This window comes from Lynx canadensis, chromosome B3, assembly GCF_007474595.2.
Source record: "Lynx canadensis isolate LIC74 chromosome B3, mLynCan4.pri.v2, whole genome shotgun sequence".
Taxonomy (NCBI): domain Eukaryota; kingdom Metazoa; phylum Chordata; class Mammalia; order Carnivora; family Felidae; genus Lynx; species Lynx canadensis.
Window position 1 is genome coordinate 37071296 of NC_044308.2, and position 25396 is coordinate 37096691.

Consider the following 25396-nt stretch of genomic DNA (forward strand, 5'->3'; position numbering starts at 1 on the left):
AACTAGAAAAACTTGTCTTTTACTAGAGAACTCATTTAAATCACAGAATAGTATACAGTTTTTTAATAAGAAATGAGCTAGAATGTGTGCGTGCGTGTGTGTGTGTGGTGTGTGTCTATATGTGTATGGACTTCAATTATTAACACAGACAAGGAGAAATGTCTATAGTAAGGGGAAAAAGGCAAGTCACAGAATACGATGTATAATAGGATTCCTTCTTGAAAAACAAAAAACGTAATTTGTTTATATATGCATACACAAACTACTAATGAGGAAGGGACTCTGGCACTTTCATTTTTTATAATGAGCATGTGTACGTTTTATAAGCATACAGGTTTTTGACAAGTGTTAGGTTGCCCTGCAATAGCTATTTTTAAAAAATAATGTGACACAAAATTCATGTTGTTTGAAAATGACTCCTATAAACTGAATTTATTCAGGTAAATTCTGCTAAATATAATTAAAGACAAACATTTCCCAATTCAATGAATTCGAGTATGTTCTCAAAATTCAACACTAACCAATCCCCCTAACTGAAATGTTTAATGATTTGTAACAGGGGTCAGCAAACTTTTTCTGTAAAGGTCAGACAATAAATAGTTTAGGTTTTGCAGACAAACATGGTCTCTGTTGCATATTATTCTTTGCTTTTGTTTTTTTTTTTTTTACAAGCCTTTGAGAATGAACACACACACACACACACACACACACACACACACACACACACACACTGTTAGCTTATTAGGTCCACAAAAAACAGGCCACAGGATTTGTCTTGCCGGCCACAGCTTGTCTACCACTAATTTATAACAATAAACCAGCACCTGCACATCTGATATTTTAAATATATTACAACAAAGGTATTAGAGATCACAAAAGAGTCAGTTTTATTCTGCATTAAATGAACTATGGTAGTATTGGAGCAATAAAGTGACTAATACACACTGAATCCTATTAAAATACTATCCATTAATCAAATAATGATAAAAACACAGTAAATAAAATTTCAAGTATTCATATTATAAAAGCATGATCATGTGCACACCTGCAAAAGCACACACATCCACTTGAAAAAGTCAGCTGAAATTAAAATACTACACATCAAAGCTGAATTTTCCTTTTATAATAATTAAAACCATTTACTCATTTAAATAATCAAAACTAGTCAATCATTTGTTTTAGATGTCATCAACCCTGAAAATTAAAAACTGAATTTAGAGGCTGGTAGAAATTATTAGGTTTTAATTTTTTAATTTGTAAGGATTATTGCAAAATATTCATCAACAATCTAAAATATTACACATAAAAAATTGTTTTAACATTTATTTATTATTGAGAGACAGAGAGTGTCAGCAGGGGAGGGGCAGAGAGAGAGGGAGACACAGAATCTGAAGCAGGCTCCAGGCTCCGAGCTGCCAGCACAGAGCCCGACATGGGGCTCGAACCCACAGAGCGCAAGATCATGACCTGAAGTCGGCCGCCTAACTGACTGAGCTACCCAGGTGCCCCTAAAATATTACACTTTAAAAGTTTATATTCTTGGAAACTTGACTATACTTTTTTTCTTTGCCTGAAAGATAACTTTTATGTATCTGATTCTGTCTAAAACTGAAAGATCCTTATTGTAATCTGAATGCTACTACCAAAGGAAAATTTCATGATGAATAATAAACTGAGTCAAATTAACACTCTAAAATGAAAATGCGTCTCCCCACCTCTGTCCCAAGTAACCAAATAACCATCATAGAATAATCTTACCTAGACTGGTGGGTTTTATCAGTTCATCCAGTAAATCATAAAATGGTAATTTTTGAAGTTTTATATCCGGATGTACTGGGTGAAGGGCTGATGTAAGATGTGGGAGTTCCAGTTCATGTTTAGGTCCCAGAAGAGAAACAGGGAGTAACGGCGATGATGCAGGGTGACCATCATAAGTGAGTTGTGGAATGGTAGATGGAAGACAAGTTGCTGGCATAGGACTTGAATGGACACTGGGGATGGACAAGTCCGCGGGCGTCATGAATTTTCTGGGGGAACCTCCGCCTATAGAGTTCTTTAATTTCATTGTACAGCAGGACTGCAGGCCAGCCTTTAGCAAATGCAGGGCTTTTGTGAGAAGTTCGTGTTTGCGTCCGTGCTTGTTTCTCCCAGCGTAGCCCAACAGTACTTGGAGTTCAGAAACTCTAAGGCTCATAACCATTTGCTTCGAGACAAAACAAAATGTGAAATGTTAGTATTCCAATAGTATAACTTACAATATTAAACAATACTTTATTATAACCCTTTCTCCTTATGGCTTGCTTACAGGCCAGCTCATTTATAGTCAATTCTAGCTATTTCAAACTTAAAATAAGTAATCAAAGAAATTTTAAATTAATACTCATAAATTCAACAACTTCTACCCAGGGTTATGAAAGATGTAAGATGAAGTATTCACCAGGTAGAACCACACCTAACCTCAGTCCACTGTGTTGATTCAACTGTCAGCTATTCACCAAGCACTTACTGAGTCTCCAGGAGAGTGCTGAGTGCTATGTGGATGGCAAAATATAATGATGAGCCCTCAAGAACATTTATTTTCTTGGGGGGAAATTACATAACTATATACAAAACACATACACAGCCCACTATCAAAACACCAGATGCACGCAGCAGGGTATAAATAACATACTATCAGGTATTACCTTCTATGCGGACCTTGGAATTTGTAGGACTTAAAAACTATATACCCTTTCTGACCCATTACTGACCAGATATATTCGATATTTTCATATCGAATTTTCGTATCAATATTTTCATATCATATCGTTGTCACTAAATCTTTATTATCTCCACAGGGTGTTATCCCGCTCCTTCTTTACACATGAAGAAACTATGTAGTTAAGAAAGGTTAAATAACTTACCTAAGGCCACATAGCTACTAAGTAGCAGTCAAGGATTCAAACACAGTTATGTATGATTCTAACCCTTATTCTTCCACTACAACCATTAGGAAAGGACAGAGCTGGAAACATAATATTGACTCACTCCACTGGCAAGCCCAGGCTAAAAGTCTAGGAACTCAATCCACATGCCATAATGTGTAAGGCTCTTGGTTTCCAAAATTGTTTGGTCAATATTTCTTCTTTTCCACCAATTACTAAGAGACTACCAACAGGAAATGCCCATCTATACCACTCCTCTCATTTTAAAGTGGAAAAAAAAAAAAAAAAAGGAATCCAAAGAGAAGAAATGGCTTACCCAAGATCATATAGTATTAACAGCAGAATCCTGACTTTACCACCACTGACAGGGAGGTGTTAGGGTGGAAGACACAAGTAAGCTTATCACCACCTATTTTCCCCAACTGTTTTATCCCCTCACCCCATACCAATTACCAATTCACAAAAGATAACCTGCCTTTCCTAATTCACCGCCACTCCCTGAGAGGACATTCTACCCCCAGCCAATCCTCTTGAAGCTGTTTAGAGAGTGCAAAATAATTAAATAAAAAATCCAAATAGTGAGAAAACAGTATAAAGAGCTTTAGATCCAATATAGTTGGTAATTAAACATATGTGAGTCCTTCCTCTACTTCTCTGGCCTGAAAAATACTGTTTCTTCAAATTCTAGCTTTTGTCAGCCTTAGTCCATTGGGCCTGGCAATATTATTAGTGATTCTTTTCTCACTACTTTTATTGGCCACTTTTCATATCTTTACTAGCACTTGTCTTGCTTTATTACAATTTTCTATTTGTACAAGTGACTCCATGACCACTTTGAGGTCCTCCAGGGCACAAGCCAATGTTACCTGAGCCTGACAACAGTAGAAACTCATCAAATGCCTGGACAATGAATAAATGAATGAATGAAAGAACAAAATAAATAAGAAAATCACACCAAAAGAAAGAACAGGGGTGGAACCTACAACAATAAGTTATACATGTAACTATAACATAAATGCAAATGAACTCCCAAACTTTTATGTTCTATACAAGGCATGCAAAGAAATACTACAAGCCTTAAAAACAAATTCTACCCCAAATCCTCTAAATGTTCCTCTTTTTTAGATACGAACAGAAGTTAAATACTTACTATAATGTCAGCAAGATACCGATTTCTTTCTACTATCCAAATTGTCCTAAGAGTACAAAATAGTTTTAAAGATTCTTATGACTTATTTTAAAAGGAACTGGGACTTCAACTGAAAAGCACTACGTTAATAAGTAAGCTTCTGCTTTTGGAGAAATAACAGAAATTATGCTTCAAAGATTATCAGTTAAAAATAAATTTAGGTTGGCATTATTCAAATGTACACTTCATTTTACAGAGACAGTAGTAAAAATTTTAGAAAGAGAATAATGTCTTTCTACTTCAATTCCATTCTCCTAGGTCAAATACAAACAAACCTGAAATTCAGTAATTATCACAAACTTTTCACTGATGACAGTTTTTGTCCTTACTCTTTGGGTATAAGGATTTAAATGCACCACAGATATATTATCATTTTATTTATATGGAAGGACATATTGACAATTCACATAAAATAAAATCTCTTGCTTGATGGTCAAAAGAAAAAGGCTGATGACAGAAGTGTAATTTTTTTGTTCTTACAGGATGTGTAATTAATCATCACAATTAATGAGGTACTGTCCTTATTTTACAAATGAAACAACTGGGGGCATCTGGGTGGCTCAGTTGGTTAAGCGTCTGACTCTTGATGTCAGTTCAGGTCATGATCTCATGGTTCATGGGTTCAAACGGCACTGCGATCTGTGCTGACAGTGCAGAGCCTGCTTGGGATTTTCTCTCCCTCTCTCTCTCAAAATAAATAATAAACATAAAAAAAAAAAAAGTAAAACTGAGACCTAGGCAGGTTAAGAAAGTTGTTGAATACTATACAACTACTCCAAATGTTGTGCTCTTATACTATACCATCTTTTAGAGGAAACAAACCACGAGCTTTTCAATTAGGAAAGAGAAAAACCTTTTAAAAGACTAATTGACTTAACATCTAATCTCCATTTCAAGCATCAATATTTGGCTTAAAAGAATTGGTGGTTCGGATAAGAAAAGAATGAATCTGGATTCAAACGAACCACTGCACCTTAAAATCAGGTTTAGTGAAAGATAGGGTGCTATCCATTGCTGTTATTGGAGCAGCTTCTGCACGCTCTTAAGGACTGTAGTAAACATACAGAATTTTTTTTTTAATTTTTTTTTCAACGTTTATTTATTTTTTTGGGGACAGAGAGAGACAGAGCATGAACGGGGGAGGGGCAGAGAGAGAGGGAGACACAGAATCGGAAACAGGCTCCAGGCTCTGAGCCATCAGCCCAGAGCCCGACGCGGGGCTCGAACTCACGGACCGCGAGATCGTGACCTGGCTGAAGTCGGACGCTTAACCGACTGCGCCACCCAGGCGCCCCAGCATACAGAATTTTAAAAAAATATTTATTTATTCTTGAGAGAGACAGAGAGAGCACAAGTCGGGGAGGGGAAGGGGCAGAGAGAGACAGAGGGGTGGGGGGAGGGAGGAAGACACAAAATCGGAAGCAGACTCCAGGCTCTTAGCTGTCAGCACAGAGCCCGACAGGGGGCTCAAACTCACGAACCACGAGACCATAACCTGAGCCGAAGTCAGACGCTTAACTGACTGAGCCACCCAGGTGCCCCAGCGTGCAGTATTTTTAAAAACTAAATAAAAGGGGGGCCGGAAACACAAACATCTGAAGCATCACTCAACAAAAAGCTTCAGAGAAGCATGGAGCAGTCAATTCACAATGTAAAGTGTTGACAACACAGAGGAAAACTAAACACTTACATCTGAGATGTTGAAATGCAATATATTTTAATCTGTCATGTGTTTAAAAATCTCCATTTGTTAGCACTACAACAAAATGAATATTTATAACTGAGGATAACATCAACCACTGCTACTACTAGAAATCATTACCTCCTCAAATAGCATGCTGCTGACTCTACATCCCCAAATGATAAAGCTGTCCGAACCCTAGGGAATTCAGAATGCCTGAGAAATGTACATATTCTGAACACAGAGCATTCTGTGAGGGGCATCTTTTTAAAATTAATTTTTGGGGTGCCTGTGTGGCTCAGTCAGTTAAGCGTCCTTCTTCGGCTCAGGTCATGATCTCACGGTCCGTGAGTTTGAGCCCTGTGTCAGGCGACAGCTCAGAGCCTGGAGCCTGCTTCAGATTTTGTGTCTCCCTCTCTCTCTGCCCCTCCCCTGCTTACCCTCTGTCTCTCTCAAAAATAAACTTTTAAAAAAATTTCTTTACATAAAAAAATTAATTTTTTTAATTAAACAGGCATATGCACACAGTTTAAAAAGTCAAATAGTGCAGAGAGAGAGAAAACAGATGTCCCCTGCCCGGCTCCTATTTTTCACATCCCTGGGGCAACCTCTTCAAGGCTTTTTGGCAATTTCTTCTGGCATTTTTCACTATATTCTATATAACAGGCTTATGTGTTCTTAAAATTTTTCCTTCGAGAAAAAAAATGACTTATTATAAACAATAATGGTTTAGCGCTATGACATCTCTATCCCCAAGTTCCCATCATAATTTTGGTTGAATAAACTGTTGTTTACATTATACTATGGTTGTAAATGATATTCACAATTGAGCAAAGTACATCAGGATTGCTCTTCCTTTTTTGTATGACCTGGCTTTCCTTAGTTAATAACTGCACCATTTTTGTATTTGCTTAATTTTCTAGGTAATTACTGCTAATTCATCTGTAAACTGCTAAAAGTATAACTTTCCTACTAACGTATTCAAATACATCAGGTAAACCTGTTTTAATTTCTTTCTTAAATATATACCTTCTGTAGCCCTCCACCAGGTTCCAATTTGGACTGCTTACTCTCTAGACCTGGGATACAACTGTGGTCACAGAATTTCCCTTCAACATATCTTGGGGATTTCCCTCGTCTCTCTTCCATATTGGATCCCATTTCCTTGATCTCACTTTTTTCTCTTCGTTTTCTTTTTTGAGTAGAGTATTTCCTCCACTAGATTCCGGAGAAGGAACTGGAAGCTACAGTTTTTTATTCTTTGCATTGTCCAAAAATATCTTCATTTATCCATAATTAATAAGTGAGTTTGGCTTAGTATAGAATTCTAGACAGGAAAACAGGTTCTGTCAAAATTTTAACAGCCTTTCCTCAAAGTGTTCTGGCTTTGAGTGTTGCTGTTAAGAAGCCTGGCATCATCCTGATCTCCAATCCTTCATAGTCACCTGTATATCCCCCTCAGGAAGCTTATAGAAGCTTCTTTCTACATGCTCTGCAATTTTACAGTGTTGGGTCTTAGTGTTGGGTTGGGTTTTTTGCTAGGGCTTTTGTTTTTGCGCTAATTGTATGAACTGGTAATTGCTGAGTATTTTAAATTTAGAGAGGCATGTCCTTCCATTCTGGGAGGTTTTCTTACTTTGTCTTTTTTCTAGTCCTTTTCTTGTATGCCTATTATTTAGGTACCGGTCTTCCTAGACCAATTCTCTAACTTGTCTTAATTTTCTTTTTTCTCTTGCATTTTACATCTCTTCCATTTAGCTCTATTTCCTGAGAGATTTCCTCAACTTGATCTTCTAACACTCCTATTAAAATTTTCATTCCCATGAGCTCTGCTCTGTTGCATGCCTTTTTTCTTTTCTTTTTCCCCTACGTCTTGTTCTTAGTTTTCATGAATGTAGTATCTTGTTTTCTCTCTGACGATATAAATAAATTGGATATATGACATTGTTGTTTTCTTCTGCTGTCTGTGTGGTCTCTGTAACCTCTGGGTTCTTTTCTGCTATCTGCTTTGGTACCTGCCTTTCATGCCTGACATTTTCCTCAAATGACAGAGGATCACTGGTTTACATTTGTATCTGAAAGTAAGATACTAAAAACATGATCAGATGATCTGAGTGAGCAGACTGGGGTACTTCATTCTAGGATGATCAGGCAGGAACTTGGCTATTTTGAGAATTCCTTTTTTCCTTTGGTCTGATCACTTTTGACAGAGAGGAATCCTCTAGTGTTCTGCTTTGGCAGTATAAGATTGGCTTTCCAGTGCTCTCAGGACAATGGGGAGAGGGGAGGGGGAGGTCTTCACCTTTCAAAAAGAAGACATTTCAACTAAATCTCCTTTCAGATATGTAAAATTTTATACACACACACACACACACAGAGACACGTGTGTGTGTGTGTGTGTGTGTGTGTGTGTGTGAGAGAGAGAGAGAGAGAGAGAGAGAGAGAGAAACACTATGCCAACTATAAAGGCAGGGACCAAATACAAAATAATATTCAACAATATCAACAAGTACTGCTTTTTGCTATTAAATAAAAAGTGCCAGGATTATTGTCTCATTAGTCATGACCTTATATTATTAAAGGTCACCCCTAAATTGTGAATAAGAATTAGGTACCTCCCGTTGAACAACATAATTACTTTCATTCACACATCCCACTGCAAGTAGTCTACAGGATTAATCATAATAAAGCAGACTATATTATGAATCTTTATCTGGTATCAAATAACAACCAATAGTAAACCAAACTAAATTCTGAACACAGACAAATTAGGCATTTAACAGTGTCATAATATTTCATTTATGCCTTTGCTTTCTTCCCCCGCCCCATACTTTTGCTTTCTCTCCACAACAGCAATCATCAATGATTCTAAAACTGGATACATTAAAAAGTTTGTACAGTACAACACAATTATTTTATTCATTATTTTTAAAGTCAGATGCTTCATCTACTGAAAATGATTTCTACATCATTTCTAATCCTCTCCATCTGAAATGGTTAATAAGCAGTAGTAATTGGCCAGCAATGCCCAGTTCAACCAGAAAACCTAGTTAGACAGTTTCTACTAAGGCAACAAATCAGGCTAATTATCTCCATAATCTTGTTCCACCCAATTTCTCACACTGTATTTATTTCTCAATATAAGATAACTAAAAAGTGACCTCTAGGGCCTACTCCTCCAGTTGATCTTCCTCTTCTTCTGGTCTTTATTCCATCATACAGGCTGCAGTCAGTCCCACATAATGACAAAATATGGAGATCCCATTCTCCTTTAAGCACAAACCTAGCACTGTTCAATTGGTGTACCATGGCTTTGGATTTTTGATAGATAATTTGAAAATCATCCTCATTTATGTTCTATCACATTTCATGAAACATAGGACGTGTCCTTCAAAAGGCTCCTTCCAGATGAGAACTTGGATACTAAAAATAACAAACTTAACTCAGAACATTTTAAAACTTGGATGAAATATTTTTTCTAATAAAAAACAAAGTTTAGAGTGTGAAATTCTAACACATTGCCAAACTTCTTATGCAGAGGCAGGAAAACATGACTTTTATTTAAGTAAAAGGCTGTTCTGCCCACAGATGTTCAATAAATGCTTTTTGGATCAACGCATAGCCCCTAAATGAGTATGAAGAAAACGGGAATACAGGAACAACGAATACACAGAGATAAGCTAGTCTTCAGAAACAGAAACACATAATCATCATATTAATTCGATTCTCAAAAGTTACTACACACCTACTATGTGCTAGGTACATGTATAATATAATATGGTACTAGTATACACAGAGCTTGGATTCCAGTACCAACTTGACCACTAATTTACTGAATCGCAATCTTTCACAGGGTCTGTTTTCTCACTTCAAAACATAAGAGATTAACTAGAGGTTCTCAAACGTTCCTTAAAATATCAAAATTCTATAACAGTATAACTCTATTAAAGGAAATCTTTCTTCTCATTCTTCCATTGTTAAGGAAATATAAACAATCTGTATAGTTAGTGAATCTAGGTTAGTAAGGTTTTCAATCAAATTTTTTAAGTGTCATTTACATGGGCCGGCAGAATAAAAATGATGAACCTAGTATGTGTTAAAAGCTTACAATATCCCAATCACGTACTAATTATAGTAAATGTGATTAACTTACGTAACCCTCATATGAACCCAAGAGACAGACCATTATCATTCGTATTGCATGGATAAAAAAACTGAGGCTAATCTTGAATTCCAACAGTAAATAAGTGATGGAGACACAGCTCAAACCCAACCTGACTCCAGAGCCTAAGCTCATAACGACTAACCAATACAAGCATCTTACCACAATCTCAGCCAGGGCACATTGTGTGTTACACTGAGACAGGGGGCACTATATGACATAAGGAATTTAGACTACACAGAGTAAACAATCATATTTGGGGGCAACAAAATGTGATGAAAATAATGTTTAAGGCTATCCAAGTAGCCACCTATAGGACAGATGAAACAAAAAAGACTAACAAGATTTCCAGCTAAAATATACGGCAACAAGAATTATTTATCTATATATAAGGTAAGAAGAAAATGTGACAGTCAACACAGAAGAGATAGGACCAAGAAATAATGCAAAGAAAAACTGCAGGTCACATGCAATATTCTAACTACATCTTTTAACAATTAGAACTTTGCATAATCATGAGAACAATCATCATTCACTTTTATTGTGGGGTTTTTTTTTGTAAGATTTTAAGTAATCTCTGCATCCAACATGGGTCTCGAAGTCACAACCCCGAGATCAAGAGTCACATGCTCTTCCAACTGAGCCAGCCAGGTGCCCCCATCGTTCACTTTTCAATAAAATCTAGAATTTAAAAATAATAAGCAGGACTTGAAGAAATTTTAATTCTATCATATTATAAAAGATTGGGGATTTTTTTCCAAACTCTCCTAACCAAAAACAAGCAAAACACTGCATTTGCAATTGGAAGATACCATATCTCATCTAATTTAAGTTTTCAAACAAGGTAAGAAGCCATGAAAGAAACAATATACTCTATCTGAGAGAACGTTAAGAAACCTAAAAGGAGGAAAAGACAAGTATGAACAAAACAAAATGTGAGGGGAAAAAACGTATTCTGTAACTAAACAAAAAGTATTTAAATCATAGCCTTCTGAGTCCCAGAAAAGACATTTAGGTGACGCCCTAGAGGGAAATTTGTATCAAGAGAACTATTTCAGAGTAACAGGTGTAACCTACTCAAGGTTACAGAGCTAGCAAGTAATGGAACCCAACTCAAAAGTCAGATGCCAAAGTCCACGCGATGTTGCAGAGTACTGATAATGACACACACTATCTGATAATTTGAAAATGATGTTCTTGGAAATAGGAGAATCCTAAGAGTATAACATCACATAAAATTTTAGGAATCTTCTTGTCCAACTCTCCATTATACGAAGTTTTACTGTACCCCCTTAAATGATGGTCTCCCAGCCTCTGCTCAAACTCTTCTAAGACTTCACAATCTAATCTTAAAGCGATCTTCCTTACACAAAAGCTCTATGAATCAAAACTTTCCTTTAACTCCACCCAATCGTTCTGAAATTGTGTCCCATTGGTGTTCCACAGAGTCTATTCTTTAAATGTGTTGAGAGGGTTCTCTTCCCTCAACTGGCTTGGTTTCTAGACCCCATCCTACCCTGATCACTGTTCTCTGGAGCCCTTAAGCAGTCCACTGTTTCTGTGTACACTCTGAAGTGATTGAAACTTTCCAGATAATGGCCTAATCTTGAATACAGCAGTGTTACTACCTCTCTTATTTTGAACACAGTATTTCTACCAATGTAACCTAATAAGGCATTTGCTTTGTAAGCTGACTGGTTTGTTTTATCTGGGCAAGGGGAAGGATGTGGTGTTATGTTTTTGTTTCAGCAGTGAGGGGAACTTGCATCTACATCAAATTGTTGTTTCGTACTAAGCTTGAAGTTAAGTGAAACGTTTATTCAATTTTTTTCATAGGAACTGCTTTTAGGCTAAACTTTCTTATGTTTTAAAACAAAATTTTTAAATTTAAAATTATAACTTTATATCAGGTGCTATTAAACTTCATTTTTTTTTTTCCAGTTCATCATTCTAGCCTTTCAAAACCCCTCTGAGGAAATGCACTCTTCACCCTCTATTGCAGTACATACATGGTGTTAAAAATCGTTGATTTTCTGGTCTCTGTCCTTCCCTAGACTTTGAGCTTTTCAAGGACAAGAACTTATCTCCATATCACCTAGGCTAAGTATAGTACATGACACTTGGTTAAGTGCCCAGGAGATGATGATGAACTAACTCCCTTTGATTCTGTCATCTAACATATTCTTCCCAGTGCCACCTACAAAATCAGAATTTTGCCTTTTAAATATTCAAAAGTCATCTTTAAAACTTGGGATATAACAGGATCAAGTACAGAGCCCTGTGGCACATCCTAAGAGAGTCCCCTTCAGATAACAATAAGGTTACAAACAACATTGCTCAACTACTTAGGATGCAGGTGACTATTTTTCCCCAGGATACCCCAATCTTAAGGTTATTATTCAAAACACCTTGTCCTTAATTATTTAACTACTTAATTAAGGTTATCTTTCAGTCTTGATTTACAGACTTGCTTTTCAGAGAAAAATAAGCTTAGAAAAAGATGTACACAAATGTTCTAAAAGCCTGGGAATGAGGCGCCTGGCTGGCTCAGTCAGAAGAGGTTCTTGATCTTGGGGTCATGAGTTAAAGCCCCACATTGGGTGTAGAGATTACTTAAATAAATAAACTAACTTTAAAAAACAATAAAAAATAAAAGCCCTAGTAATGATTTCTCAAAAACTACAGAAAAATATTAAAAAGAAAAAATATAGGGGCGCCTGGGTGGCTCAGTTGGTTGAACGTCCAACTTCGGCTCAGGTCACAATCTCAAGGTTCAGGAGTTCAAGCCCCACATCAGACTTGCTGCTGTCAGCGCAGAGGTGGCTTCAGATCCTCTGACCCCTCTCTCTACCCCTCCCCGCTTGTACTCTCTCAAAAATAAATTTAAAAAAATTTAAAAAAATATGTTGCAGAAAAATGTTGTTCAGGTCTTACAATCACAGCCTGCCTAAGTGTTTTTAAAAATCCCATCAGGGGTGCCTGGCTGGCTCACTCAGTGGAGTGTGTGACTCTTGATCTCTGGGTTGTAAATTCAAGCCCCACATTGGCTATAGAGATTAACTTAAAATCTTTTTTAGAAAATCCCATCAGAGGGGCGCCTGGGTGGCGCAGTCGGTTAAGCGTCCGACTTCAGCCAGGTCACGATCTCGCGGTCTGTGAGTTCGAGCCCCGCGTCAGGCTCTGGGCTGATGGCTCAGAGCCTGGAGACTGTTTCCGATTCTGTGTCTCCCTCTCTCTCTGCCCCTCCCCCGTTCATGCTCTGTCTCTCTCTGTCCCAAAAATAAATAAACGTTGAAAAAAAAAATTTTTTTTAAAGAAAATCCCATCAGAAACCTATAACAACCCTTCCTTTTCCACACAAAACACTTTCACCTGATTATTTCTTTGGTTATAGATAAGAGAAACAACTTCACAACAATAGAGTTAACAATAAAATTGCTACTTATTGCAAAACTTACACAGATCATTCTTCAGAACAGATTATGATTAATATTTATATGCAGAAGTTTTATAGTAGTGAAATCAAGTTTAAGAAACTGCTCATATTCTATTTCAAGAAATTCCATTAGTGTACATAAAAATACATTTCAAGGTGAGGACCATGGAAAAACACTACACACTTCCTGAAATTTACTAAAGAGAAGAAAGATGAACTACTCCTAAATCTCTGACGTCAAAAACTCTTAACAGTACCCGTTTTAACATATCCAGAATACAACGACAACAACAACAAAATGTTCAAGTTACTGCCAAGGAAGGAGTAATTTTTTTAAGTACAAAAATAGGAGGAAAAAGGGGCACCTGGGTGGCTCAGTCGGTTGAGCGTCCAACTTCGGCTCAGGTCATGATCTCACAGTCCGTGAGTTCGAGCCCCGCATCGGGCTCTGTGCTGACAGCTCAGAGCCTGGAGCCTGCTTCAGATTCTGTGTCTCCCTCTCTCTCTGCCCCTCCCTGACTCACGCTCTGTCTCTCTCTCTCTCTCTCTTTCTCAAATAAACAAACATTAAAAAAAAAAAAAGAACTTTAAGGGGTGCCTGTGTAGCTCAGTCAAGCATCCAACTCTTGACTTTGGCTTGGGTCATGATCTCACAGTCCTGAGATCGAACCCCATGGGGGGCTCCAAGGCTGGGTATGGACACTGCTTAATATCCTCTCTCTCCCTCTCCCTCTGCCCCTCCCCTGCTCATGCGCTCTCTCAAAAAATAAATAAATAAATAAATAAATAAATAAATAAATAAATAAATAAATAAATAAATTTTTAAATCAAGCTTCAATTTAAATAACAGGATACTCTAAATCAGCATTTTCTAAACTAGGCTCATGGTATTAATAGATATTCAGAGAAATAGGGTTCTATGGCAAAACAAGTTCAAGAAATTCAAGATTCTGTAATTCTCCATCATGCCCTCCTTTCTCAAGTCATATTTGAACACATAAAAGGTCCCAAGAAGGCCAGCAGAAATGTTAACGTTGCATCTAACATTCTGCAAATTTACTTATCCACAAAGCCTTCTTTATTATTATATATTAATCTATTATCATCTCATTTCTTAGCACTTCACAAAAGAAGATTCTAGAATAAATTATAAGACTTTCAAATTTTCCAGGAGTTCCCTTTTATGCCTGTTGCTCTCACAAAATTATTAAAAGCATCCCCTTCCACCCTTAAAAGTGCCCCAGTATGGATGATAAATTATATGGTCATGGTAGTATTAATACTCTAAAACTAAACATGAGTTATAAAACATGTGAACTACCTTTACCAAATGTCAAATCAATAGGGTCATGTTACTGCATGCAGTTAAAATGTTATGTAGATGATGACTGATCTCTAATCCTTTTCCCAAACTTCTTAAGGAATTCTGTGCTAGCAATCTTACATATACTTTCAAAATACTCTGGACTAATGAACTCTTGCTAACTGAACTCACAAACCAAACAGATTTAGACAGCAAACAATATCTCAATTGCACAGTTTTAAAGAGTCCATTATATCTAATTCTAAGGAAAAAAAATTCTTTTTTCTTAACTATTTTTTTAAGTTATTTGTTTTGAGACAGAGAGAGAGAGAGATCAAGCAGGGAAGGGGCAGAGAGAGGGGGAGAGAGAGAATCCCACACAGTCTCCATGCTGTCAGCACAGAGCCCAATGCGGGGCTCAATCCCACAAACCATAAGATCATGACTTGAGCCAAGATCAAAGAGTCAGACGCTTAAGCGACTGAGCCACCCAAGCATCACAAAAAAGAAAAATTTCTAAAAACATTAATGCAGTCCATAAAAGAGGTTTAAAGTTTTAAAAGATATTTGTAAAAACTATTCCAGGTCTTAACTCTGAGAATTCCTCTGTATTCTTGACTCTCTTTTCACTCAGACCAGTCTTCCTCGGTGACCTCATCCATCTCATGACTTTAAAATGCCATCTCTAATTCAGTAATTCCCAAATCCACTTCTGCTGAACACCTTTATGACCCACAAGTACTCAACTCAACATGTCCAAACCTAATACATCAAATTTCTGTCAAACTTTCCATCCACCTAACCAGCTGTACAAGCCAGAAACTTCCTCAACACATTCTCCTTCACTCATGTCTATTTACCAAGTCATTTCAAATCCTACCACCTTAAAATGTCTAAGTCCTTATTATCAATTTAATTCAGACTACCATGATCTCTTCCTAGATGTCTACAAAAGACTCAGCTGTTCTGTCTCCAATATTATACCCTCCAAATCATTCTCCACACTAGTGATCTTTCTAAAACATGTCTATCAGGTCATTCTCATGCTTAAAACTTGCAATGATTACCCACTGCACTCAAGATAGGGGCCAAACTTCCTAGCATGGCCTAAATATACTTGATGATCCAGTCTCAGCCACTGCCACTAACCCCCTTAAACCAGCTCTCCATCATTCAGGATTTGTATATACATGCTGTTCTTTCGGCAAGTAATTCTTCCCCCTCTCCAACCTTTTCCTAGCTAACTTCAACTCCTTCAGGTGTCAAATTAGACATTATTACCTTTGGGATACTTTCTTCAGGCAACCCTCAACATTAGTAAATTTACCTTCCCATATGCTCCACAGTTTAACCCAACAGCCCTTATACTATATGCAGAAAAATCCTGTTTACTTATCTATTCTCTATCAAACTATACGCTGTCTATACAGACTGTGTCTTGTTCCTTGTCAATAAATATATGAGTAATGATAGTGTGGCATCTGTCTTAAGTATTATGAACCATTTTGGTAATGCAAACTTATTAGAAATTATACACATTACCTCCCTAAAATAAAGACATTATATAAATCTGCCCAATGCCTAGTCAACATGTTACTGGTATCCAAACAATAAATTACTTAGTTTGGATGGTTAAAGAATGTTGGCCTTAGTCCTACAAAGAATGAGGAGATATACAAACTGTTCAAATTGTCGGGGCACCTGGGTGGCTCAGTTGGTTAAGCATCAGACTTAGGCTAAGGTCATGATCTCACAGTTCTTGAGTTTGACCCCCCCATCGGGCTCTCTGCTGTCAGTGCAGAGCCTGCTTCGGATCCTCTGTCTTCCTCTCTCTCTCTGCCCTTCCCCTGCTCGCTCATGGTCTCTCTCTCTCAAAAATAAACATTAAAAAAAATGTTCAAATTGCAGGAATTAGAGGGGGTGGGGAAGAGACGGCATATAATCAAAAAGTCAATCTGACTGAAGAGTAAGTGAATTCAAAAGGGAAATTAAGATATGAGACCAATTTAGAGGTTGTTGATAAACACCAATATGATACTATGAAAGCGAAATAATAAGGGTGGTAGTTGGGAAGGAAAGAAAGGCATAACATTAAGAAAGATGTGACAGGACCTGGATGTGGGGAATTTTGTAGTTCAGAGGTTAGAAACAGGGAAGCCTTCCTTGAGCACCCAAACTATGTCAGGTCTTCTTGTTAACATGTACATACAGAATTCTGTCCTTTTCCTTTATAGAACTTAATACAGTTTCAAACTCATAATTCCAACGTGATAAGTTCTGATAGCAATCTGACCCCCAACTTCCCAGAATTTGCATTACTCTCTTACATCTGTCTCCACACATGAATCTACTGCGTGTTCCATAAAACATACCTCAGTGTTTTCTCTCATTACCTTTGTTCATGCTGTTCCCTCTGCTTGAAATAAGCCCCCTGTGATCACCAACTATCAAAAGTCTTCTAAGGCCCAGTTTGAAATAAGCTTAGGCACAAGTGACCTCTTCCTCTTATGAATCCATTGTTAACTACTCATACAGTTACTCTTTTATATTGCTTTCCATTACAGTTTTTCTAGACATTTCTCTCCCCCACATGAATGAGGCAAACTCCTTGAGGTCAGGTATGGGGGGAAGGGAGCAGAGGTAGGTGTGGAGAACAAAAGGAAATTCTAAGCATAAAAACAGTAGAAGTGGACCAATGAAAATCAGAGGACCAATGAAAATAAGTCTAAGAAACATCCACTCGAGGGCACCTGAGTGGCTCAGTCAGTTAAGCGTCCAAGTCTTGATTTCAGCTCAGGTCATAATCTCATGGTTCGTGAGATTGAGCCCCGCTCTGGGCTCTATGCTGACAGCATGGAGCCTGCTTGGGATTTTCTCTCTCCCTCTCTCTCTGCCCCTCTCTTGATCTCTCTCTCTCTCTCTCTCTCAAAATAAATAAGAAAGAAAGAAAGAAAGAAAGAAAGAAAGAAAGAAAGAAAGAAAGAAAGATCCACTCCCTCTCCCAAAGGATTCTTTTTTTTTTTTTTAATGTTTTATTTTTGAAGAAAAGAGAGACAGAGTTTGAGCAGGTGAGGGGGAGAGAGAGAGGGAGACACAGAATCCAAAACAGGCTCCAGGCTCTGAGCTGTCAGCACAGAGCCCAACTCGGGGCTCGAACTCACAAACCGTGAGATCATGACCTGAGCTGAAGTCAGACACTTAATCTGAGCCACCCAGGCACGCCTCCCGAAGGATATCTTATACTGGGTTCTACAGACTCCTACTTCCCTTCTAATCCTCATACTACTTATTGGTGATAATACTTCCAGAAAATCACTACCCAAAAGAAATATAATATAAGCTCCAAATTCAAGCTACACATGTAATTTTAAATTTTCTGCAAACTATACTTTTAAAAAGTAAAAGAAACAGGTAATATTAATATTTTACTTAATCCAAAATACCCAAAATATTATCATTCCAACATATAATCAACTTAAAAAATATTACTGACCTATTTTCCATCCCCCTTTTCACACCATGTCTTCAAAATCCATTGTATATTTGCACCTCCAGCACATCTCGATTTGGACCAGCCACATTTCAAATGCTCAATAGCCACATATGACTAGTGGTAACAGTTATGGACAGTGCAGCTCTAGAACAATATCCCTGTCATTCACTGAAGGTTTTAGCACCTGCCTCAACTATCCAGACTCCAACCCAATACCCTCAGCTGTGTTTCTTAACTTTCTATCATTACTCTCCACCCTCAGCCACTCACCCCGGTGGCCACACCTTGGACCTTTCTACCAGAACTTATACCACCTCCAAAATCACTAATTCAAACACTAAATCCTCCAACTACCACCTGCTATTCTTACTTAAGTACCTTCGCTGCAACAATTCAACATCATAAATATCTCCAATTCACTGATGTTAATCACTGTCTGTCCATCTACCCTCTTCAGGTCCAGCTTAGAAAGATTCCATTGATCCATCATTAAACTTTCCTTTGCAAAATTTCCTTCCCCCTCTATTGCTGGCACACTCAACTGGTTCCAACTTTACAACTCAGGCAGACAGAAGAATCCATGCACACAGGCAAACAGATGTTACTATACATCTATAATCCTCAATTGCAATGGGCACAGGCATCCCACTAAATTTTCCAGTAAGCCAGCAATCAAACTTCCCATGGTAATTATGTCAATCTTTTCCTTTTTCCTCCCATATCTCCTTTCTCCAAAAACTACCTTTAATAAGTATACCTTAAACAAATAACTATTCAACTTTCTATAACAAAGCATTCAACTGTTATGTTAGTCAAAAAAAAAAACAACTTTCAATGAAAACCAGTTTGACAATAAATTTCGTATTACAAAAAAACAAAAACAAAAAAAACCTCCAAAATCTCAAAGCAGCATTTTTTTTTTTTGCTAATTATAAAACCATGTGTTCTTTATAAAAATTCAGATACAGAAAGGTGCGAGAGAACCAGGCTATTTTTCATGTACTTGACTGGAATACTAGAATGTAAGTTTCACAAGGGCCAAGACTCCATCTGTTTCATTCCCAAATGACTACTGAGCATCTAACACAGTATCTGGTACATAAATCAGCCCTCATTTTTAGTGATGGAATGAGATCCTTGCCTTAAGTAACTGGGATATGAAAGGCCAAACATGAAGCAAGGAAAAGGAAAGGGAAGGGGAGAATACTTGTTTTCAAGATTTAGCACAGACTACATTTAGCCCAGTAAAGGAATAATTATGTTTACTTTTTAAACATAAATGTTTAAAATGTATCAAGCAAAATAATGGAAAAAATATATGATGTGTAATGTAGACTTTAATGGTTTATGCTTCCACCAACCAAAAAGATAAGACTTTTCTCACCACTTCAACTCAACTTCCTCATGGATTACAGCATGACACATATAAATCTAAGCACTTTCCAAGACTTAACCAAATATTGATCACTGTGGCAATTAAGTCCCTTTGTCTTCCCCAAACACCTTTAGGCATAATTGCTAGATTCTAGGGGCATATGTATTTACCACAGTTCTGCGTGTTTTCAAAATGAGGTCTCCAAACCTTCCCCCTCCACCTCCACCTATTGAATCTTCCTCTTCAAAGAACGCTGTATCAAATTTGGAAATTTATAAGACTATGATATAATTAGATGGTTTAACCAGAAGCAACAACTTAAAAACAACCTTACAAGTAAATAATATACATAACTAATATTTCACTGCCATTTTTTTAAAGCAAACTATTAATACAAATTACCTAAAAGGAACTACAGAGGAGAAAGGATGAGGATACACCAAAAAAGGCTTCAAAGTTTTGGAATACTCTATTAAGTGTGATGTTTTATTAGTCCTCTATAAGTTATGCATTCCTCTACAAAATTATACATATTATTTTGTATACACATTTTTTAAAGCAACCTACCTTTTAGGAAAGAACACAATTTCTATTATCACTCATAAATCTTAATTCAACATTGGCAACTATTTAAGAATGGTTATCATATATTAATATGGTTCATATTATGAGCTTCACAAAGTTTACAATGCCCACCAGTTAAATACAAACTGACCATACACAAACAGCTATCACATTCCCTCCCTAAAAAGAAACAAAATGACAGTAAAGGAAGAAAAAAGAAAAATTAAGTCACAAGCGCAAAGAGCAAAAGACAATGTTCAACTGGTTTAAAACAAAACAATAAAATAAAATAAAAGCACAGATCCAGTCCTCTGACAAGAGAAAACAGAAAATGAAAGGGAGAAAATTACTAAAGGATTTATACAAGACAATTTCCTAGAAGTGAAGGGGATGTGTCTCCAGACTGTGCCATCAAGCACCTTAGCACAATGACTGAAAAACACCCATCCAAGGCATTTCATCATGAAGTTTGGCCACACCAGGAATAAAGATCCTAAAACCTCCAGACAAGTCATATAAAGGTTCAAAAATAAAATGGCACTTTGTACCATGTATAATGTGAAAATAACCTTTACTTTATGTTATGGAAGGCAAGGATATACAATAGAAAATGTCTGTTTTAACAGTTCGAAATTCTACCACACTTCAAATTGTCTAGTTTCATTCAAGGGATAAAACTAGCCATTAGAGGAAATTTTCTGAAAAGCTAAGATCTGTCAAAGATTTAACAGTAAACTAACTTTCAATAGGATCATTACTTTACTTAAAAGTCCTTTGCTACTAATAGATTTTGGTTAATTTAGCTTGGCAAAATACTAACCTGAAATGAATGATTTTTTTTTTTTTTTTTTTTTTTTTTGAGGGGGAGAGAGAGAGCATGTGTGCACACCTTGGCGGGGGGGGGGGGAGGGAGAGAGAGAGAGAGAGACAGAGACAGAGACAGAGACAGAGGGGCTCTCGAGAGAATCCTAAGCAGGCTCCACGCCCAGCCCAGAGCCTGACATAGGGTTCAATCTCAAGACAGTGAGATCATTGACCTGAGCCAAAATCAAGATGCTTAACCAATTGAGCCACCCAGGCACCTGGAATTATCCTTTTTTAAAACCATGGGGCCGGCAGGACAGGAGGTAGGCAGCGGGCAGGCAGCTGGACAGGAGTGATACAACAATTTCAGAACAAAAGACTATAGTACGTTTTCCAAAAAAGTTAGGTTATGGTAACTTTTTTTTTTTTTTTTTTACTTATCTATAGTATTCTCATGTGAAAGTTGAGGAGAAACAATTTTAAATAACTCAAAAACATAGAGATTCAAAGTTAAGTAAAACATACAGATCAGCCATGCATGGCTCTATTACTGCTCTTAAGCAGATAATTTTGATGCAAGATAATATGTCTCTACCTCTCCACCAGACTGAATTCTTTTCCATCAGTAATTGTTCTAATGATCTCTGTATAATGATGACTAGCACAATACCATGCACACAGAATACACCTGAATATTTAATCAATACATAAATGACTATCTAAAAAAGCCTAACTATATAAAAAGTAAAACAAATTCTCTTCAAAATCCATGTTTTTAATGAGCTATGAAAAGACTGCAAAAGGGAAAACATTGCAGGATCAACTAATTTGTAAATCAAGTGAAAAAAAATTATTTCTGTATTCATTCATAAGATATTACTTCAATCAAATTCCCTAAACCAGGGCACCTGGCTGGTTCAATCGGTAGAGCACGCAACTCTTGATCTCAGGATTATAAGTCTGAGTCCCACATTGGGTGTAGAGATTACTTAAAAATAAAATCTCAAAAAAAAAAAAAAATACCTCAAACCCATAGCTAATTAATAAGAGCTTAACTATTTGCACTTCACACCAATATCACTTTTTCCCTTGATTAACTTTATGTGCAGAATTACATTTGATGGAGGACAAACTCCCTGAATCCCAACAGCATTCACAGTATCCTCACCACACCAACCCCACCCCCACCATACAAATACAAACATCACCCTCAGAACCCAGTCCTTCAAATAGATTATGTACTTATGATGACAAGACATTTGAACATCAAAAAATGAGCCACTTTTACTAAAGCTACAGATAAAACTTGAATATGTTTGCAAAACAAAATGTTCAGTATCACCCTCCATACTCAACAGAATCACCTGTTAAGATCAGCAGATTCCAGAAAATACCTCAGTACAGTATGAAGTGTTTACCTACAAGAAAATATGTTCTAAACAATTATCAATCAACCCATTAAACAGCAAAGCTGAACTTAACCAAACTATTCAAGAGTTACAGCACATTTTCATATGCAAATAATGCTGCTAATTACAAATGAGTGTTATCTGATATCCTTTCTATTGGGCATAGCAGGTTTGCCACTTGGAAAAACTCTGGGGCTCCTGGGTGGCTCAGTCGGTTAAGCATCCGACTTTGGCTCAGGTCATGATCTCGTGGTTCCGTTAGTTTAAGTCCCACATTGGGATCTCTGTTGTCAGCGCAGAGCCTGCTTTGGATCCTCTGTCTCCCTCTCTCTGCCCTTCCCCTGACCACGCATGCATGATTTTGCTCTCTGTTTCTCTCTCAAAACGAAATAAACATTAGACAAATTTAATTAAAATATTTTTTTAAAATAGTCTGGAATTAAGAGTTATTAACTTTAACTGTTTCCCCCTTCTTATTAGTCTAAACTATTCCTGGGATTACAATTTAAATTTAGGAGTGAAAAATAATGGCAATCCTAAAATTCATATTACTGTCCCTGAATTGAATAATTAGTATTCAATTACACAAAGAATGGCACACTTTAAAAAAAAAAAAAAAAAAAAAAACCTTTCACCTTTAAGATGTCACCTGATTTTGAAATCACAGATTGGAATAACTTTTGTACAAAAGTCTTCATTTTCCAGGGGTGCCTGGGTGACTCAGTCGGTTGAGCATCTGACTTCCGCTCAGGTCATGATCTCGTGGTTCGTGAGTTCAAGCCCCATGATGGGCTTTGTGCTGACAGCTCGGAGCCTGGAGCCTGCTTCGAAATCTGTGTCGTGCTCTCTCTCTCTCTCTCTCCCTGCCCCTCCCCCATTCGCGGTCTGCCTCCCTCTCTCTCTCAGAAATAAACATTAAAAAAAACTTTTTTTTTAATCTTCATTTTCCAGTCTTACCTCGACACCCTGGGGAAAGACACTTGAGGAATACAGAGGCTGAAGCTTTTCAAATACAACTCTAAAGAAGGTAGAAAGAAACTAGAAAAGCATTCTGAGTTTTATAATCTCTAGGTTCCACTTCAATCCCACAAGAGGGAAAGGAAGAAAATGAAATAGGTCGAATGCAAACCAATCATCTTAGATACCTGGTAAGAGCTAAGAAGATCTGCCAAAGAGGAAATTATTGGCTAAAATAGGTTAGGAGACATCTGTATGGATTTTTCATTTATCCAAGACATTTCTATCCTCTACAACAGAAAAAAGCCAATCAAGGGTTGAGACATAACCTTGAGAAAATAAAAAGTTACACAATTCCCTCTTTATTACTGACTTAAAACACTTGAGAGCAGAGTCATTCAATGCAATGCATTAGTATTTTTACTACAGAAATGCAAGATACAATTCAACAGTTTCTGCTTGCAAACTTGCCTTGTAAATGGGATCACTATTATCTATAAACAAGCTATTTTTTTCTTTTAAATAATAAAAAAAAAAATACCACGGGTGAGAAGGTGAAAGGGCTAGTCTCATTTTAAGCTACAGACTCTTGCACTGTGACTCTTATACAAGCAGTGTTCAGGTTCTCCAAAATTTTGCTCTCTGGACTCCTTTACAGTCTAGAAAATGGAGGACGCCCAAAATCTTTGTTGATTAAATCTATTCATATTTACTGTATTAGAAGTTAAAACAAATTTTTAAAAGATTTATAATTTTAAAATAATAAATTCACAGGGCGCCTGGGTGGCTCAGTCCATTAAGTGTCCAACTGATCTCGCAATCCGTGAGTTTGAGCCCCGCGTCGGGCTCTGTGCTAACAGCTCAGAGCCTGGAGCCTGCTTCAGATTCTGGGTCTCCCTCTCTTTCTGCTCCTCCCCCATTCATGCTCTATCTCTCAAAAATAAAAAAAAATAATAAATTCACTATTTATTAACATAAATCACATGTAAATTTTAAGAACTATATTCCAAGACAAAAATATATTAACAAGAAAACTGTCATTGTTTTACATTTTTACACACCTCTTTAATACAAACCTCTGGCTTAATAAAGACAGCCTGATTCTCGTATCCACTTTTGCATTTAATCTGCTGCATGAGGTTGTTTTGACTAAAGTACATGAAGAAAATTCAGCCTCACACAGGTACGTAGTTGGAAAAAGATATTTCAGTAGCCTTTTCAAGTAACTATGGATACTCTTTGATCCTTCACCAAAACTCAGCAAGTGGCAGTTTCTTTTTTTTTTTTTTTTTCAACATTTATTTATTTTTGGGACAGAGAGAGACAGAGCATGAACGGGGGAGGGGCAGAGAGAGAGGGAGACACAGAATCGGAAACAGGCCCCAGGCTCCGAGCCATCAGCCCAGAGCCGGACGCGGGGCTCGAACTCACGGACTGCGAGATCGTGACCTGGCTGAAGTCGGACGCTTAACCGACTGCGCCACCCAGGCGCCCCTGCAAGTGGCAGTTTCTTAAAGGCTGTTGCAATATGGAATCTGAAACCGGATCACTGAATACTTCCTACTCTGATTTACTGAAATCCATTGGTCTATCTTCCATTTCCAATGGATCTTTTTACCCATGCATGATTTTGTAATCCCATGCATTATTTAGAAATCATTGCTTCACTGAGTTACGCAGCTCTTCCAAATGTCGACACTTCCACTACACAACTTCAATGTATCACATTCATTAGTACCACCAGTGATCTTATCAAAAAGTACTGGGAACCTATCAAACACAGTAGCAAATACAAGTCTCCCAAAATTCTATTTTCCCTGGAAAGCTTGAATTTTATCATCAGCAACAAATATTGTCAATTGTTCTCTTGCACAGAAACTGCTCAATATCCAAGTCTGTATAACCACACTTTGTCAGCCATTTTTTCAAGTAAAAACGGTATTCCATTAAAAAAGCAGCTAGGTTCAGCCTATAACTCAAACAACTGAACAACACCTTTTCTTTCAATTAACCATAGGGTTTGGTACTCAGTAAAAGTGCTTTTACAGGCACTTACCACTTCATCACACAACATGTATCTTAAAATGTACTCAAGGACT

The 25396-nt window shown here is 37.2% G+C and overlaps 1 protein-coding gene across 4 annotated transcripts in view; it reads right to left on the bottom strand.

Annotated features, from left to right (window-relative positions):
- Window positions 1–25396, bottom strand: part of PIAS1 (protein inhibitor of activated STAT 1) — a 157236-nt gene that overhangs the window by 86348 nt on the left and 45492 nt on the right. For all 4 annotated transcript variants that reach the window (XM_030317837.1, XM_030317839.1, XM_032593613.1 and 1 more), the window contains exon 2: window positions 1759–2203. In XM_030317837.1, the coding sequence (XP_030173697.1) occupies window positions 1759–2203 (445 nt within the window). The remainder of the gene's footprint in view (window positions 1–1758; window positions 2204–25396) is intronic.